Source organism: Trachurus trachurus, assembly GCF_905171665.1.
Source record: "Trachurus trachurus genome assembly, chromosome: 14".
NCBI classification, from domain to species: domain Eukaryota; kingdom Metazoa; phylum Chordata; class Actinopteri; order Carangiformes; family Carangidae; genus Trachurus; species Trachurus trachurus.
The window spans coordinates 462,488-481,840 of record NC_139903.1 but is presented as its reverse complement, the minus strand read 5'-3'; the positions used below and the strand labels follow the sequence as shown (position 1 = coordinate 481,840).

The following is a 19,353-nucleotide window of genomic DNA, read 5'->3' as shown; positions in this document are numbered from 1 at the left end:
GACCTGGAAAAATGAGAATATGCACCGGCTCACACTACACTACGTTACACCACGCCATGATACACCACACTACACTACGCCAGCACACGCTACACCACACTACACTGCACTACACTACAGTCTTAGTTGTAGTTTTTATTTAGTCTTAGGCCCAATCCCATTTCTCTTTTTTACCCCTACCCCTTGCCCCTCGCCCCTTGAAACGGAGCTACAAGGGGTAGGGGTAGAAAGTCAACCCCTCCGAATTGGGACACCCCTTCAACAGTCACATACGTCATCACGTAGTCTCACTGGCTTTTACGTAAGCTGATGCGGCGAGCTTTTGCCAGAAATCAAATAGCGTGTTCCATATAACTTAATAAAATAAGATAAAACTTAATGCAGACTGATCGGTTCATTGTAAAACATTTATTTACTGATGTAAATGTGGTGATTTCTGTACACAGAGCCCAGAGGCAGCGCTGCCTGCTCCTCTGTCTGGTACATGAAGCATAACTTTTCATCCAAATAAACTAATGCTACTGCCACAATTGTCAGATTTCATCAATAAGGCCAACATTTAAATGCTAAAAAGAATTTAACATGCTGGTGGTAAACCTCTAAAAACCCGCGGATAAGTTAATTAACGACCGCCTTCTCTCCCGGCGGGACCGGGACAAGGACGTAATTTGGCCGGCGGAGCAGCGCTGCAGACCGGCTGCTGTCTCTGTGAGGAGCCGCTCCTCCTGGAGCTTCACTTCTCCGAAAAAACGTCGGAGCATACTTCTAACCCGCCGTCATTTGGGTAAACTAATCGCACATTTGGGACCTAAATAGTTACTTTCTCGCAAGAAAAAATATTAAAACTTAATAAAGTGACGTAATAACCGCGCTACAGTGAGAAATAAAACAGCTTTTCGTTTTACAGCCACCGCTGCCGGCTGCCGCAAGATGCATTCTGGGAAACTTTTCATACCCCTCCGTTTGGAGTGTGCCTCTGAAAAATCTCCGTTTGGAGGGCTATGTAGCCCTACCCCTTCCCCCTACCCCTCTGTCCTAACGGGGATTGGGACACCCCTACCCCTACACGTGAACGCGCAAAACGGAGGGGTAGGGGTAAGTGGTAGGGCCAAGGGGTGAAATGGGATTGGGCCTTAGTCTTGGTTGTAGTTGTTCAGGTTTTATCGACACCTGGAGGTTGGAGTTAGGTCTCCTTTTTACAGAAATTGTCATTTCTATTTTTATTTCAGTTTACTAGATTATTATTTTCACTGCTAGTTTTAGTTTTAGTGAACTGTGACAGCCTACAGTAACCCTGTTTTGCTCTCGGGAACAACTGCAGTCAATGTAAAAGTGGCAATAACATGTACTTACATTGTAAATACATAGTGTATTTTGGTGTACTTACAGGTCCTTGTTACACTTGTAATAAGAAATGCTTGTGCAAAGAGAGAGGCCACTTTGGCATTTCTTATTACAAGTGTAACAAGGACCTGTAAGTACACCAAAATACACTATGTATTTACAATGTAAGTACATGTTATTACATACGGTTACATAGGTAATTACACTGTAATTAATTAGGTAGATACACAGGAACAAGGACCCCTTAAAATAAAGTGTTACCCATTTTTAAATATCAGTGTTTCTCTTATGAAGCAAAACACTTATCGTTAAAAACAAATCACCAACATTTACGTATTATCAGACGTTTGTCTTGATAACAGAATTTTTGACATTTTGACAAACTTTGAAACCAGCCTTGACAGCTCCTGTCACAATGGTGACCGGCTTAGTCCATTTGTGAAGCCACACCAGGTTGAAAGATGGTTGTTGGTGTCAGAGGTTGTGAGTTCAAACCTCAGCTGAGGCAGAATGGATGCTGTAAAGCCGATGTTCTTGTTGTCTTCTCTTTTTTGTCTCTTGTTGCTCAGAAATTCCTAAATTTGTCCAAAATGGCTCCAACCACTGCTGCAAAGCTGCTTCAATCTGATGATGTGATTTGTTTCCTGTTTGCTGCTCCTCACCTGTTTTATTTACTTCTATTTACTGACATCACATCTGAGTTCAGGCTTCATTTTCAACTTTGACTTGGTTTCCTGTCAATCACCAGCTGCTTTATGACAGTTACACAGGCTCCATGTGTAGAGACGATATTCCATCTCACTGCTCCTGTTTTTACTGCCACTTTATTGTGGTACTTTGACCTGAGTAATAAATGATATTTTTTTCATGTGAGAGCATGTTTATGAATGTCAATAAATGAACCTTGAACCTCATAACTGGAAACAGGTGACGTGTCAGAGCTGATGTGGCTCAGAGAACAACTTGGTAATCCAGAGTGAAACGTCTTGACTTTGGAGACGGTCGTAGAGGAGAAATGGCGCAGCGAAAAATTTATTTGGATGAAGACAAACTGAGCTGTTCGATCTGTCTGGATCTTCTGAAGGAGCCGGTGACTATTCCCTGTGGACACAGCTACTGTATGAGCTGTATTAAAAACCACTGGGGTGAAGATGATCAGAAGAAGACATGCAGCTGCCCTCAGTGCAGAAAGAGCTTCACACCGAGGCCAGCCCTGGTGAAAAACACCATGTTAGCAGAGTTAGTGGAGGAACTGAAGAAGGTAGGACTGAAAGCTGCTTCAGCTGATCACTCCTACGCTGGACCAGGAGACGTGGCCTGTGACTACTGCACTGGGAGGAAGCTGAAAGCCGTCAAGTCCTGTCTGGTGTGTACGGCCTCTTACTGTGAGCAGCACCTTCAGCCTCACTACGACGTAGCTCCACTGAAGAAACACACGCTGGTCCAAGCCTCTTCTAAACTTCTGGAGAACATCTGCCCTCGCCATAATGAGGTGATAAAGATCTTCTGCCGCACCGATCAGCAGTGTATCTGTTCTCTCTGCTCCATGGATGAACACAAAGGCCACGACACAGTCTCAGCTGTAGCAGAAAGGGCTGAGAAACAGAAGGAGCTCGGGCTGAGTCGTCAAAAGATCCAACAGAGAATCCAGGACAGAGAGAAAGATGTGAAGGTGCTTCAACAGGAGGCGGAGGCCATCAACCTCTCTGCTGATGAAGCTGTTAGTAGCAGTGAGAAGACCTTCACCCACTTGATCCAACTCATTGAGAAGAGAAGGTCTGAGGTGAAGCAGCAGATCAGATCTCAACAGGAAACTGAAGTGAGTCGAGTCAAAGAGCTGGAGGAGAAGCTGCAGCAGGAGATCACTGAGCTGAGGAGGAAAGACTCTGGTCTGGAGCAGCTGTCAATCACAGAGGACCACCTCCATTTCCTAAACAACTACCCCTCTCTGTCTCATCTGGGTGAAGCAATGGAGTTACGCACTGTCACACAACAACCTCCATCGTATTTTAAGGAAGTGACAGCAGCAGTGTCAGAGGCCAGAGATAAACTACAGGCTGTTCTCAGTGAGGAGGGGTCAAAGGTCACATGGTCAATGTCTCAAGTAGAAGTTTTACTGCTGCAGAGAGAACCTCAGACCAGAGCTGAGTTCTGGAGATTTTCAAAACAAATCATTTTGGATCCAAACACAGCACACCCACGTTTGTTACTGAGTGACAGGAACAGAAAAGTAACTGTGATGAGTGTGGACCAGTCATATCCAAGTCATCCAGACAGATTCACTGGATATTATCAGGTTCTGAGTCCAGAGGGTCTGACAGGACGTTGTTACTGGGAGGTGGAGTGGAGTGGTTACGTTTATATAGCAGTTTCCTACAAGAACATCCAGAGAACAGGGACAGGGACTGAATCTGGATTTGGACACAATGACAAATCCTGGTCATTATACTGCTACGGTGGTGGTTATATATTCAGACATAACAATAAAGCTACCTCTGTCTCAGGCCCTCAGTCCTCCAGAATAGGAGTGTACCTGGATCACAGGGCAGGTACTCTGTCTTTCTACAGCGTCACTGAAACCATGACTCTGATCCACAGAGTCCAGACCACCTTCACTCAGCCTCTACATCCTGGATTCTGCCTTTATTCAGTTCCTGGAGCCACAGCTGAGTTGTGTGAGCTCCAGTAAACAGGAGTGTTTAGTGTGGTTCATCATGATGCTGCAGTCGACTGTGTGTGTAGGTTTGTCTGCACTGATCCAGTCTGAGCTGGAGGAGCTTCTCTGCTGCGATATCTTTACTCCATTTGCTCCAAGAATGACGTTGTGTGATTGCTGACCGGCTACAGCAAAGTTTTATAACCCCCTCCTCCACCCAACTATCTTTTCTGGAGAAAAGTCTGGTGAGTGAGACTAGCACTGACCTGGAATCAGCAGGTACAGTTGTTTCAAAGAAAACAATAAGTAATGCACTCAACCGCCATGGCCTCCATGTCTTGCATGGTGTGCGTGCATGGAGGACATGGCGGTTGAGTGCATTACTTATCGTTTTCTTTGAAACAACTGTACCTGCTGATTCCAAGTCTTTCTGAAGCTCTCCACCAGTGTCCTGGACTGTTAGGGAACCCTTCTGATTATTGTTTTGACTCTTCTGTCTGAAATCTTTGGTTGCGTAGGTCTTTAGACAGCTCTTAGACAGCTCTTTGCTATTACCTATCATGCAATACTTCTTGTCTGACACCTTGGTGGTGAGAAACCTTTTTAAAGCAGTACTAAAGAACTTTCAGTTTTGGTTGAGTTTGGCGGCGCCTGTGGACCAAAGGGGTAGTGTTTTGCCTGAAGGAAGACTCCATTTCCCATGAACACTAGCGTGAAGCCCTGTAAATATCCTGCATTAAAATTAACAGAAGACATCAAAACTAAGTTTCTGTTTCCAGTGGATCATTTCAAAGTGAAAACACAAACATAATCCATTGCTAAAGTGCTGTTTTGCCTGTTCCCTCCTTGTTGTGACTCGCAAAAGTGAAAGTGAAAGTAAAGTGACAGCCGGGTTCCTACCATGCTCCTCGAAGCTGCTTAGTGCCAGAGAAAGAGATACAGACCCCCCCAGACCACGACAGAGGTGTCATTCAACTTGTTGTAAGTCGATGTATCATCACAAAAGTTATGAAAATATTTTATGAAGGTTGAAAAGTTCCTTAGTGCTGCTTTAAAAGGCATCAATCAGGACTAAACCAGCTGATATTACTTTGCACTGATAGGAGACAGGATTACATTCTAAATACTGACAAACTCCTGCTGCTTTCTTGGCTTTCCATACCTTTTTGCCCCTCCTTTTCTCCATGTGTTCAATACTTATTCCCTGTGTCTTTTCACTTTATTACACATAACTTAATTTATGGACATTAATGTTCGGATTTCTTTGTATGTGTGCATTACTTGGGTTGATGCCGACATCTGGTGAAAATTTCATGTCAATAGCTCTATTAGAAATATATTTTCTGAGTAAAATGTTGACGTGTTCAATACTTATTTTCCCCGCTATATATATATATATATATATATATAAACTATAATAATCTATAGATTATCCACGTTGTCAATGAAAAAATATAAGTTTGTAAAATTTAAAAATATGATCTTTTAAAGTGTGTATAAATCATTTAACAGGTTCATGTGGATTATATTATGGATGTGGAACATATCAGCATGTGTAAAATGTCTATCAAAGATTATTGATCATATTAATCATCTGCCAGATGTTTGTGTCACTATGAATATAACCTGGATGATCTAATGTTAACTCTGTTGTTGTATGGACCACATAAACTGCTGTTGTAATCATGTTATCTAAATCACTTTACTCTTATTTATGGAGAAATATATAAAACTATAATAATCTAAAGATTATCCACAATGTCAATGAAAAAATATAGAATATAAGATTGTAAAATTTTAAATTATGATCTTTTAGGGAACAGGTGTCAAAACTTACTGTACAACATTATTCAAATAAATAAATAATTTAACAGGTTCATGTGGATTATATTATGGATGTGGAAAATATCAGCAGTGTTTCCCATTAATTAACGAGTCTGTTTTTTTCAAAAAAAAAAAAAAATTCCTCACGTGTGTCTACGTGCGGTGTGACCGCACGTGAGAGAGGCGACAGTTTGAGAGGCTGACTGGCAGAGATGAGAGCTGGTGAAACGCTATATTGAAAAGATAGATAGATAGATACACAGACAGGGGCGCACGCTAAATGCGCTATATCGCGCTAATTGCTCAGCTGCTCTATATCGCTCGCCACCAACGCCCCCCCCCCGTCGGACCAACGACCCGTATCCCCCCCCCCCCCGCCATGGTCTCCTGAAATCCTGTGGGAAACACTGATCAGCATGTGCAACCGGGCCGGGTGAAACAGTGTATGGCCGTCTGAGTCGTCAGTTCCGTCGGACAAAGGGTGACGTCATTTGCGTCTCACACCATAACCCCCGCAACCCAACACAAAACATTCACAATACACAAGATTCGTTTGCTTTCAATTGTAGTCTGTATTTGCGCATATTCAGTTCACGCGAGCATCTCATGTACAGCCAGAAGTCACGGTGTCCCCTCCGGGTTTAACCACGGATCCCACCCTACCAAAGAAAATAATACACTCCATCAGTCTGTGTTCATAACATTATATATTTTGCACAGATAACACGTAATCACATAAATTAATCTCGACTTCGTACCTCCACCAGTCTGGTCAGTCAGTCTCAGTCAGGAGAAAGGCACGGCGGCTGTCGCTCGGTCCTGCGGGGGAGGGGGTGAGTAAATTACTATGGCATATGGCGTATGGTTGGATTTGGTTAATTTCATTCCAGCGATCGCCGGGCCGTTCGCTTACCGAGGGTCCGAGGGTCGTCCTCCATCCTACGATGTGACTGAGTGCTTACTCCTGCTGGCTGCTTCTGTGGTCTCGAGTACTCGTGAGTGAAAGTGGAGTGAGCCTTTCCCGGGTTTGCCGGGGAGTGTGTAAACGATGATAGGCTGTGTAGCTGTGGCCGTATGTATGAATGGCCGGATTTATGAATGAACGTGGGCGTGGCTTGTACAAGGAAAGATCAGGGAGCACCTGGGTCGCTACACTCCCCCCCCCCCCCCCTTAGCGAAAGCCGACTAGGGAGGCAGTGGTGTGACTCTGAGCCAAGGTCAGTCAGCGTCCATGCTGTCGTCCCCAGTCATGTTCCCACATCTGGTCGAGTCTCCCGTTGTTCCAGGTCCACGGCCTTTTCCAGTCAGGAGACCATTGGTATCGGGGAAACCCAAAAAATCCTCTTCATCCGACTCCTCTTCAAAGATGTCCAACACCCGCTGCCGCTCCTGCTTCTCCTGTTCCTGAGCACTTGGATAGCAGGGTTTCAAGCGGGCAAGGTGGACAACTTTTAGGTCTTCACCTGTATCCTCCCGCACCACCTGATAGTTCACAGGTCCTACTTGCTGGACCACTCGATATGGGCCATGCCACTTGGGAGCTAGCTTTGCCATGAAAGATTTAGATGCGTTAGAGATAGGCTGGGCCTTCACCCAGACTCTGTCATGCTCAGCAAACTCCTGTTCCCGCCGGTTCCTGTCATAGTTGCGCTTCTGGCGATGTCGCGTCGTAGCCAAATTCTTCGAGACAAGATCAGTTAGCTTCTCCAGCTGAGCAACTTTACCGTAGGAAGGGGAGTTTGGGGACAGCTCCTGAGGTTGCAACAGACCAGATATTTGTCCCACTGTTTATGTTGCATGCCAACATAGTGTGATAGTTGAGGTTCCTGTCACTATGCCCCCAATTGATCATGCGCCCTGGCTACTTGGCCAAGGGGATGTCCCTTTGGGTGACTGGCTAGCGTGCGTGACTCTTACCCGGGAGGTGTGGGTTCAATCCCCGCCCGGGCCCTCTTCACCTTGCCACAATAGGAAGCAACCATGGTCTTCAGAGTACGGTTTATCCTCTCGGTGAGGTTTGTCTGGGGATGGTACAAGTACGTGAGATGGACTCTGCCGTGGCGGTCCTCAGGGGAAACAACTCCACCCACCGGGAGTAATAGTCAACAAAAACCAACAGATAGACATTTTGATTCGAGCTCCTGGGGAACGGCCCCATCAGGTCCAACCCCAGCATCTCCCAGGGACGATATACTACAGTCTGCTGAAGTTTTCCTGCCCGTTTCTGGTTCTCAGGTTTGTAGATCTGACACACAGTGCAGTTTTGACAATATAGTCGTACATCCGAGCTCAACCTTGGCCAATAAACAAGTTGTTGCATCCTTCTATAGGTCTTGGGTCGCCCCAGATGACCAGAAAGGGGGTCCTGATGGAAGTACTCCAGAAGATGTTTTCGGAAGCTGGCCGGGATGTACAATTGGTACACAGTCTTGTGGGGAAACGTAACTACACGGTAAATAAGGTCCAGAAGGTCAACGCAAGTACTGGAGTTAACGATGACTTTCCCTTCCTCCTCCATTATCTGATATAATGCTTGACATTCCGGATCGGCCTGTTGGGCCTGCCACACGGCCTCTATGGAGAGGGGAAGCTCCAGCACAGGACCAGATGAACCAGACATCAGGGCTGCACATACAGGCACAGTGGGCCTGTCAAGTGGAGCTCGGGAGACTGCATCCGGCACTGTGTTGTATTTCCCTCGTCGATATTCAACAGTAAAGCTGAACTCCTGTAACCGCAAAGCCCACCTGATCAGTCGGGAACCTGGCTTGGTGGTCTTGAAAACCCACAGAAGAGCTGCATGGTCCGTCACGACAGAAAAAAGTCATCCTTCCAGATAGTGCCTCCACCTCTCCAGAGCCCACACCACAGCCAGACACTCCAGCTCCGTGGCAGAATAGTTCCGTTCTGGGGAATTGAGGCTGCGACTGGCAAAGGCAAGGACTTCCTCACTCCCAACACCGGTCCTCTGAGCCAAGATGGCCCCTAGCCCAACCTCGCTGGCGTCGGTGTAGACCAGGGGTGGGCAATTATTTTTTCCAGAGGGCCACACTGACTCCGATAAAGTGAGCGAAGGGCCACACAATTCGAAATTGAATTTAAACATTAGATATTTATTGCTGAATTATATTAAACTACATATATTTGGTGGGCATATTGCTTTATAATAGGCTATTTGACAGACCACAATCGATATAACTGCATTTTCAACCTATATCCAGCACAGATCACTGAAGAAACATACTGTATTATGATATAAATATGGCAGATTGTTTTACTATCATCAAAACTTACTGAGCATTAAGTAAATGACTGCATCAATAAATAATATTCACAGACACCTTATCAACTCAGATCCTTTTCAGTTCTGATTCAGTGAGACTGTTCTATTTCTGTAAATAACCCAGACTTTAACAGACCTGCATCAAGAAGAAAATATTAGGGTTAGCGTATGTTTTATTTATGAAGAAACACACACTTTGCTGCTGCTTTACTGTAACTAACAGCACCAACATGAAAATGATTCAAATAAGTGATTTGATTACAAGCGTTACCATTGGTGGATGGAGGCTTCAGACGCACGTGGCTACAATCAGTCACGGTTGCACGGATCACGTCAGAATGAGATCGCCAGCCATCTCATAAAATGCTCTTTTAATCACAGTTTGTTAAATTTCAGTGTTTGGGAAGTTATGTCGTGATGGCGCTTAGTCGAGCGCCATCACGTTAGTTAGTCAGCAGTTATGACGTGATTCGGCTGACGGAGGGTTGTGAAACACCGGCTCACCCCCCCGCGATGATCAGACACTCCGCTGTGGAGAAAACCTGCACCAGAGCAGCTCCTCTCTCTCCTCCGTCGGAGCGTCAGACAGAGAAAGAGACTGAGCACTGAGCAGCCGTTCATCACTGTCCTGCAGGAGATCTTCTACCTTGAGGAGGTTTCTGTCTGCGATGTGTAGGCTACTGCTCCGCGGGGCCGTCACTGTTTCAAACAGCTGAGTAACGCATCAATAAACGCATCTTTTCTTTTCTTTTTTCTTTGTGTACGTCGCGGGCCGGATTGAGATGGTCCACGGGCCGGGTCCGGCCCGCGGGCCATAAAATGCCCAGGTCTGGTGTAGACAATAAAGGGCAGGCTGAAGTCTGGGTGACCAAGTGTAGCAGTTGTGAAACGGTTGCTTATAGGCTGAAGGATGACATCACCATGGATCTGAGTTGGTTCATTTATTCTGCAAAGGCAGCACAGGGGCAGAGTCAGGAAACACACAGTTGCAGGTAGAAACAGTCTGCCTCCACAACAAGAGCAGCCATAGTTTTTTTCCTTTTTTGCTGCTCTTTACTGTATTGTTTGTAAAAAATACAAAAATAAATGAATAAATAAATAGTAATAATAATTTTAGAGAAAAGATTCCAGAATGGAAACGAAAATAATCACATGAAATGAATGTCTATTACCCACTTGTAAATAATAATTATTAGAAAAACAGAATAAAAATCACCATGAAATTATTAAATAAAAATATTCCATACTTTTCCTCTACACAAGGACAATAATAAAAAACTGAAATAATGTGTGCTCCAGTGACGTTTTTACAGCTCTGACCAAACTCAACTCTCATATATTTACCACAAACACATCTCAGAAATTACATTTCAAAGCATTTTTCAGACAAAACGCACCTGCAAAGGCAGCACAGGGGCAGAGTCAGGAAACACACAGTTGCAGGTAGAAACAGTCTGCCTCCTACGACAGGCCACAAAACACACACACGGGAGACGTCACGTTAAACCGAAACTACAGCCGCTTTTTCACGGTAAAAAACAATTAAAAACACAGTAACACATTAATAAAAGGCTGTCGTTACTTTAGCGCACAGTTTCAACCGCATTACATGACAGTTTAAGTGCATATTTTACAGAGTAACGTGAGAGCTTCACAACACGTCTTACCACAACAAGAGCAGCCATAGTTTTGCCGGGAGTTTGGTCCGACGTCACCCACGTACCCCCTTGTGTGTTAATAGAAAATTAGAAAAAAAAAAATAGAAATAGAACTGATATAAAACAATGCAGGAAATTCAAACTTTTTTTAGATAGTGTTGGCATTGACCAGGTTTTGAGAATGTTCACCATAATTAATTAGAAAAATAAATAAATAATGACAATAATGAATGATCAGGCGAATAAAACAAAGTAAACATTGACCCAGCTACATACTCCTCCCTGAACTTCTCAAAACAGCTCCAGTATAGGATAATAGCTGGCTGGAGGGCAATCTCAACATAGTATATTATCACTCTCAAATATACTTTACTACATGCAACATGAATGTCTCCCAACTAGCAGGGAAAGTAACATGAAGAAGCTGGCCAGACTTCTTTAATGTCCTCTTGCCTAGGAAAGTGCCTTATACACAATCCACTGTAGTTACTTAGATAACTATAACCCAAACTGTATGTTTACACAAAAAAAACACATTAATGATGAACTTAGAATCGTCCCTGAGACATAACAACCTGGTTTTCACCTACATAAACATAGCTTTAGCAAGCCCTGAAACTATACCATTTGGCTGTGTGTTTTTCTGTGTCATGTTCTGAATCAGTCTGTTAACTGGCCTTACAATCCTGCCTACTCTTGTCCTAATACGGCCCACTGAGTTACTTGGTGGCAGTCCATCAGGTTTTAAGGCTAGTTTAGTAGTTTCTCTCCTGGCTGGTTGACTCTTTGGTTGGCTGTTGTCTGCTCCTGATTGTACACTACTTCGCCTAGTATCTGCCACATTGCTGCTTGCTTTACTGCAGCTGTCCATGTCCGTTTCAATGAGAAGATCTGATGCAGCATTGACACTCTCCTCATCAGCCTCAGTGTTGACATCGTCGCTTATCTGTGACTCCCGAGAGGGTGACACAGGATTGTCAAGGGGCCGTTGAGGGGATTCAAAGGGCACAGGTTCAGTTTCTGGGGAGCCTTCAGGAGCAGCAGACTCAACTACCCAACTGGCAGTGCGATCTGACGGGTCAAACTCAGACTCAGTCAACAGGAGACTCCTGTGATCTTCACTTGTTTCTGAGCCACTGTCAAAGGATGACCCAACTTCATGCTCCACTTCCACTGGTAAGAAGTTAGCTTGCAAGAGCATGTTCCTGTGGACGATTCTTTCTTGACCGGTGGTGAGATTTTTAATGCAGTAAGTATGGCACCTTGAGTCTTTGGAAACAACTGTGTAGAGTGTGGACTCCCACCTGTCAGCCAACTTCCTGCGTCCGCGTCCACCCTTATTTGCCAAGAGAACCTGATCACCTTCTTCAATATCTGTGCCTTTAACCCCTTTGTTATACAGGTCTGCCTGTCGCTGTTGACTGGAATTGGCGTTGACCTGGGCCAGTGTGAGGGCTTCCTTGAGGTCATCTCTCATCCTTTTGACATAACTGTCGTAGTCTGTGATGTCATTATCTCTTTCCACATTGCAGAAAATCACATCTACAGGCAGTCTGGGAATGCGTCCGTACATCAGATAAAAGGGAGCATAGCCAGTCGACTCATGAGCTGTACAGTTATATGCAAAGATCAGCGTTTGGAGCATCTGCGGCCATCTTTGTTTATCTCTGGGGGGTAAAACACGGATCATATTCCCCAAGGTTCTGTTGAATCTCTCCGTGAGGCCGTTCCCCATGGGATGGTAAGGGGTGGTCCTTGACTTTTTTACACCGGCAACCTGCAACAGCTCCTGAATCAACTGACTTTCAAAATTTGCACCCTGGTCTGAATGGATCCTTTGGGGGAACCCATAGACGCAAAAGTACTTATCCCACAACTGACGTGCAACTTGCCTTGCTGACTGGTCAGAGCACTTGAAGGCGTGGGCCATTTTAGTGAAATGGTCTGTTGCCACTAATACATCCACACTCCTTCCTTTAGCATCCTCCGCAGACCAGAAATCCAGACATACCAGTTCCAAGGGGCTTGTGGTCTTAATACTTTCAAGCTTGGCTCTTCCTTCAGGTTCCAAGGTCTTACTGACAACACAACGCTTACAAGTCTTGACGTACTCTCTGATGTCGCGCTCCATATCGGCCCAAAAGAACCTCTGCCGTGCTAGGTACAAAGTCCTGCTCTGACCTTGATGGCCAGCATCATCGTGAACGCCACGCAGAACAGCGTTGACCAAAGAGGTGGGTACCATGTACTGATGGCGCTTCCTCCTAGTCACTGTATCTTTACACACTCGGTATAAGATGCCATCGAGCATTTTCAACCTATGCCACTGTTTCAGAGTTTTAAGCACCCTCACTGACAATCCGGCTCGCTCTCTCCTTGAAGGCCGCCTAGCACGGGTGACAAACGGGACGACCTGCGACAGTGTGGCATCGTTTCTCTGTTGATCCTGGAGCTCCTGAAGTGAGAAGACAGGCAGGGTGCTTTGGCCTGGTGGGATGAGTTGCTCCAGATCCTGCGCTAGACAAGCAACCACCCTTTGTCTGGACCCTTGATCCCACTCAACATGACCTGCCAACACTGCAGACACCTCATCATCAGTCATAGAGCGGCATTCCAAGCACTCCAGTGAAAGTGGATGCTCAACACTCTGGTGGTTGGCGCCAGCCCTGAACACTTCTTGAACGACACCCTCTCGAACCTGTTGAGACTCGTCTAAAAGCTCGGCATATGACTCCTTCATGAGCCTTTGGCTGACACGGGTTTGAACGAAGGGCTGCCTACTCAAAGCATCAGCAACGATGTTCTTGCTACCAGGTATGTATTTGATGTTGAAATTATATGGCGACAACTTGGCTACCCATCTTTGCTCACACGCGTCGAGTTTTGGTTTTGTGAGGATATACGTCAGTGGATTATTGTCCGTCCAGACAGTAAAGGTGTGCCCTTTTAGCCAATGGCTAAATTTGTCGCAGACGGACCACTTCAATGCCAAAAACTCTAGGCGGTGTGCAGGATAGTTACATTGAGCACGGGTCAGTGCTTTGCTGGCAAAGGCAATAGGACGTGCCTTGCTGTCGCCATCCTGGAGCTGAGATAACACGGCGCCTAAGCCATCCTGGGAGGCATCAGTGCAAAGAATGAATGGTCGGTTGAAATCGGGGTGTGCAAGTACAACAGACTCCAGGAGTGCAGCTTTCAGCCGTTCAAATGAGTTGTGATGCTCCTCTCTCCAGTCACTGGGGTGCAGTTTCTTGAACGCAGCAGCGCCTCTTGCATTCCCTCTCTTCCCTTTTGGTACTGCAGTCAATGCAAACAGAGGTTTGGCTAAGCGGGAACAATCAGGAATGAACTGTTGATAATACATGATCATACCCAAGAATGACTTGATCTTTTTTTGAGACGGTGTAGCACCGTCTTCCATCATGAGATCAGACTCAGACATGGAGGCGATTGCCTTGACTTTATCTGGGTCGGTCGACACACCGTTTTCATCCACAATATGGCCCAAGAATTTCACGCTCCTCCTCAGTAGGTGACATTTTTTAGGGGCCAGCTTTAATCCATGAACACGAAGTCTGCTGAAAACTGTTTCAAGCCTCCTCAGAGCTTCAGCTTCGCTGGGAGCATACACAAGCACATCATCCAAATAACAGAGTAGAGTTAGGAAGTTCTGATCTCCAAATATACCCATCATTAGTCTCATAAAGCTTGCAGGGCTATTGCATAACCCCTGTGGGAGTCTATTAAACTCATAAAGCCCCATAGGTGTTGTGAAGGCTGTGAGTTTTTTGTCCTCTTCTGCCATGGTGATGTTATAAAAGCCTGATGTGAGGTCCATTGCACTGAAAATGGCGCAACCTCCCAGAGCTGCCAGACAGTCAGATTGATGGGGCAAGGGATGTGCATCCTTGATCGTGCGCGCGTTCAACCAGCGATAATCCACGCAGATCCTGAGATCCCCGTTCTTCTTCCATACAAGCACTAATGGGGAAGCCCACTCGCTGTTGGACTTGCGAATGAGCTCACGTTCCTCCATCTCCGTGAGAACCTGTCGGAGCTTGTGATATTCCCCTGGTGGAACGCGCCGGTACGGGAGTCTGAACGGTCGCTGGTCGGACAAATGGATGCGATGGACGAAATCGTTAGCCATCCCACAATCAAGCTTGCTCCTTGAGAAGATGTCCTCATACTTTTGTATCAGTTGCAACAGTTGTGACTTCCAGTGGTCTGTCACCTCACACGAATCAATGTCCAGATCATCCAATCCCAGATTACACAAGCTGTCACGAAAACTGAAACCTGGTGGAGGATTTGAGCTGTGGGCGGATTCACCACATATTGTCTGGTTCTGCATTCTGACCTCTGCAGTTGATGTTTGCTCAGGGGCCACATCCAGATCCTCAATAGCAATGCAGGAGGACACATCTGCTACCTTGGTGTGGCGCTTTAATGTGACAGCCTTGTCAGATGTGTTCAAGATTCTGACTGGGACCCATCTCTCACCATTCATAGAAGCAACAGACCGACAGATGATGATGTTTTTCTTGTGGATCTGTGTTCTCGATGGCTCAACCAGAACAGCGCTGCCTTCAGAGAGGGGTGAGGCTTCCGGCAACTTACCCCAGACCAGGTGCTCTTGCTTTGGGAGAAGAGTTACTGCTTGCACCAGCTTGACAGTCCCGATAAAATCCGGCATAGTGTCACCTTTCCATCTGTTGATGCCAGACAACATGTTAAGAAACTGCATTATCTCAGGTGCGTTTGTAGACTGAGGTTTGCTCAGAACCTGCCAGAAATGGGGAGACTGTTTAAACTGCTTCAATAGATACTTAATGACATTTGTGCCCAAAATCAACTGATCTTTCTGCCCCGGAACCACTAAAACAGGTACAATAAATGTGCAACCATATACTTCCATCTTCAGGTTGTGAATGGATTTGGGCCTGACTTTGGTTCCACCACAACCGACAAGCACAACATCAGGATGGGCAGAGTTGGTCTCTGATACTGAACCAACATTCTTAAGCATCTGTTCAGCCTCTTCACTAATGGTGCAAGCCATGGAGCCTGTGTCTAGCAGAGCTTGTAATGTCAGTTTGTCATCCACCTGTGCACTGGCATAGAATAGGCTGTCAGATTTATTGAGCTGGGTTATGTTCTGGAACAATACAATGGCACCAGGTGGAGCAGATTTTAGGCTTTCTGCGTACACTGATTGCATATCTTCACTAGGATTGAGGGTCTCGTCGATGTCACTCACACTGTCCCCTCCCATGCGTGAGTGATTTAGTTTCCCTGATCAGGTGAGTTTCTGCCCTGCTGAGTAGCAGTGACCTGGGGGCAATCTCTTCGTATATGTCCTTGTCCTAAGCAGCTCAAACATCTCCGTTCTCTCATGCAGTGTGTTCGTGTAGAGTGGGAGCTGTTACCACAAACTCTGCATGGGCCAAACTGAGCTGATGGGATGAACTGAGGTCTAGCAGCAGGGGCAGACTGGTTGGTACGCTCTAACACTCTCTCTAACATACTTAACACACGTTCCAGGGCACCTGATTCTGAAACAGCTGCTTCATTTGACTTGGTTGGGTTAGTTGGGGTGCATTTGGCCGTGTTCACTTGGGCAAAGTCAGTGTCAGATTCAGGGGAGCTAAGGGATGCTGTAGCTGTAGTTACCTGCAGAACATGTGCTTTGGCCGTGGTTACAGTTGGTCTTTTAATTTGACACTCTCTTTGATGTTCATCGATGACCTCCTGCACCTCTGTGAGAGACCACTTACTTATGGGCTTACACTTGAAAACACAAGCAAGACTGGGGTCAGGACAGTTTCTAATGAACATCATAGCTATTTCTGCATCCATATTGTCCATTTTGCTCCCTTGGCGCTTGAGGTGTCTGTCTGCTGCCTCAGCAGCTGTATTTAGCTTAACCCAATAGTCTACTGGTGTTTCTTTTGCCGCTGGCTGTGTGGCATAAAAGTCAGCCAATGGTAAACAAGACCCAGGGGTTTCACTAAAATAACGTCTCAGTATGCTGTAGATTGTCTCAGGATTAACAACTGTGCCAGGTGGCGAGCTGCTCTTCAGTCCTACTTTGACAATACTTTTAGCTTTGCCGAGAAGGTGGCTCAGAATCTCATCTCTCTGTTCGTGGGTCGAGGACTGTTTCTTGTGCAAATACACCTCCATCATGTCAATCCACTCCTGAATGGAATATTTGTCATCTCCATCGCCACGGTACATGGGAGGTTCCCTCACATCTGATCTGACGACCAGGCTCACCTTAGAGAGGTCAATGGTCATGTCTTGTGCTCCAACTTTTGCTGAATTAGCTGCAGGAGCCTGCTGTGGGGTGAATGGGGACTGACTGGCTAGTAGACGACTGGCTATTGATTCACCTATCTGGCTCCCCAGCTCACCAATGAGATCACGTAGCTGTTGGGCTGTGTTCTCGTTGTTAGCAACAGGTGTGGAAAACAAGGGCTCAAGTGGAGGGGTGTCAGTGAAATCATCTAGATCTAAGGGCTCTTCATTAATTAACACTGTAGTCTTACTACGAACTACCCCATCTGTGTTGAATAAACCCCTGTTCCTATCAAAACCTGGCGTAGACATATCAAAGGTATACTGACCTCTGCCTGCCATATCACACAAATGTAATGCACATATACAGTAATGAAAAAAACCCTCAGAAATCAGTTTTACAGGTATCACAAAAAAATGCAACTTATATCAATATGATTCCTCGGTTAGGTATTGATTTTTTTTTTTTTGAATTCCTGTGTTAAACAGTCTTAGCGAACACTTCAACAACTAACGGGATCCACAGGTCCACCAACTTGATATCCCAGATGTCACAAGCACACAGCAGAACCTCGGCGATCGGCGGCGGCTGACCAATGGATCCGGGTCACGGCACCAGTTTTATGTAGCAGTTGTGAAACGGTTGCTTATAGGCTGAAGGATGACATCACCATGGATCTGAGTTGGTTCATTTATTCTGCAAAGGCAGCACAGGGGCAGAGTCAGGAAACACACAGTTGCAGGTAGAAACAGTCTGCCTCCACAACAAGAGCAGCCATAGTTTTTTTCCTTTTTTGCTGCTCTTTACTGTATTGTTTGTAAAAATACAAAAATAAATGAATAAATAAATAGTAATAATAATTTTAGAGAAAAGATTCCAGAATGGAAACGAAAATAATCACATGAAATGAATGTCTATTACCCACTTGTAAATAATAATTATTAGAAAAACAGAATAAAAATCACCATGAAATTATTAAATAAAAATATTCCATACTTTTCCTCTACACAAGGACAATAATAAAAAACTGAAATAATGTGTGCTCCAGTGACGTTTTTACAGCTCTGACCAAACTCAACTCTCATACATTTACCACAAACACATCTCAGAAATTACATTTCAAAGCATTTTTCAGACAAAACGCACCTGCAAAGGCAGCACAGGGGCAGAGTCAGGAAACACACAGTTGCAGGTAGAAACAGTCTGCCTCCTACGACAGGCCACAAAACACACACACGGGAGACGTCACGTTAAACCGAAACTACAGCCGCTTTTTCACGGTAAAAAACAATTAAAAACACAGTAACACATTAATAAAAGGCTGTCGTTACTTTAGCGCACAGTTTCAACCGCATTACATGACAGTTTAAGTGCATATTTTACAGAGTAACGTGAGAGCTTCACAACACGTCTTACCACAACAAGAGCAGCCATAGTTTTGCCGGGAGTTTGGTCCGACGTCACCCACGTACCCCCTTGTGTGTTACCCCAATATCGCTCCCCCTTGCTACAGGTGAAGATGGAACTTAGAAATAGAACTGATATAAAACAATGCAGGAAATTCAAACTTTTTTTAGATAGTGTTGGCATTGACCAGGTTTTGAGAATGTTCACCATAATTAATTAGAAAAATAAATAAATAATGACAATAATGAATGATCAGGCGAATAAAACAAAGTAAACATTGACCCAGCTACACAAGAACGGGTGGCACAACTAAACATTCCTTCAGCTCTTCAAACGCAGCCTGACAAGCGGGGGTCCAGTCAAACTTCACTCCTTTCCTCTTCAAAGCGTTAAGAGGCTCCGCGATTGTAGAGAAGTTCGGGAGGAACCGGTGATACCATCCGGCCATCCCCAAAAATCGCTGCAGGGCCTTCAAATCAGCGGGAGCTGGGAATTTCCGAACGGCCTCTGTCTTCTCGGGGTCGACCTGGACCCCCTCTGCGGACACTACATGCCCCAGAAACCTGAGAGAGGTCCTGCAACGCTTGCTCTTCTTCATATTGACTGACAGTCCAGCCTCCCGGAGCTTGTCCAGGACAGCTTGTACATCAAAAAAATGTTGCTCCCATGAACGTGAAAAAATGATAATATCATCTAGGTACACTAGGCAAATCACTCCCTTCAGCTCCCCCAACGCCCGCTCCATTAGCCTCTGGAAGGTGGCCGGGGCATTTTTGAGGCCAAAAGGCATGACACGGAATTGAAACAGACCCAGAGGGCAGACAAAAGCGGTAATTTCACGCACCTTCAGGTCCATTTCAACCTGCCAATACCCACTGTT

General features: G+C 45.5%; 1 protein-coding gene across 1 annotated transcript; it reads left to right on the top strand.

Moving 5' to 3' along the window:
- Positions 1-2,359: 2,359 nt before the first annotated feature.
- Positions 2,360-4,033, top strand: LOC310997199 (tripartite motif-containing protein 29-like; the record flags this gene model as incomplete). Its single annotated transcript, XM_083986876.1, has 2 exons — positions 2,360-3,410; positions 3,996-4,033. 2 exons carry the CDS (start codon positions 2,360-2,362, stop codon positions 4,031-4,033), a joined length of 1,089 nt encoding a protein of 362 aa, XP_083843002.1.
- Between the last annotated feature and the right edge of the window lie 15,320 nt (positions 4,034-19,353).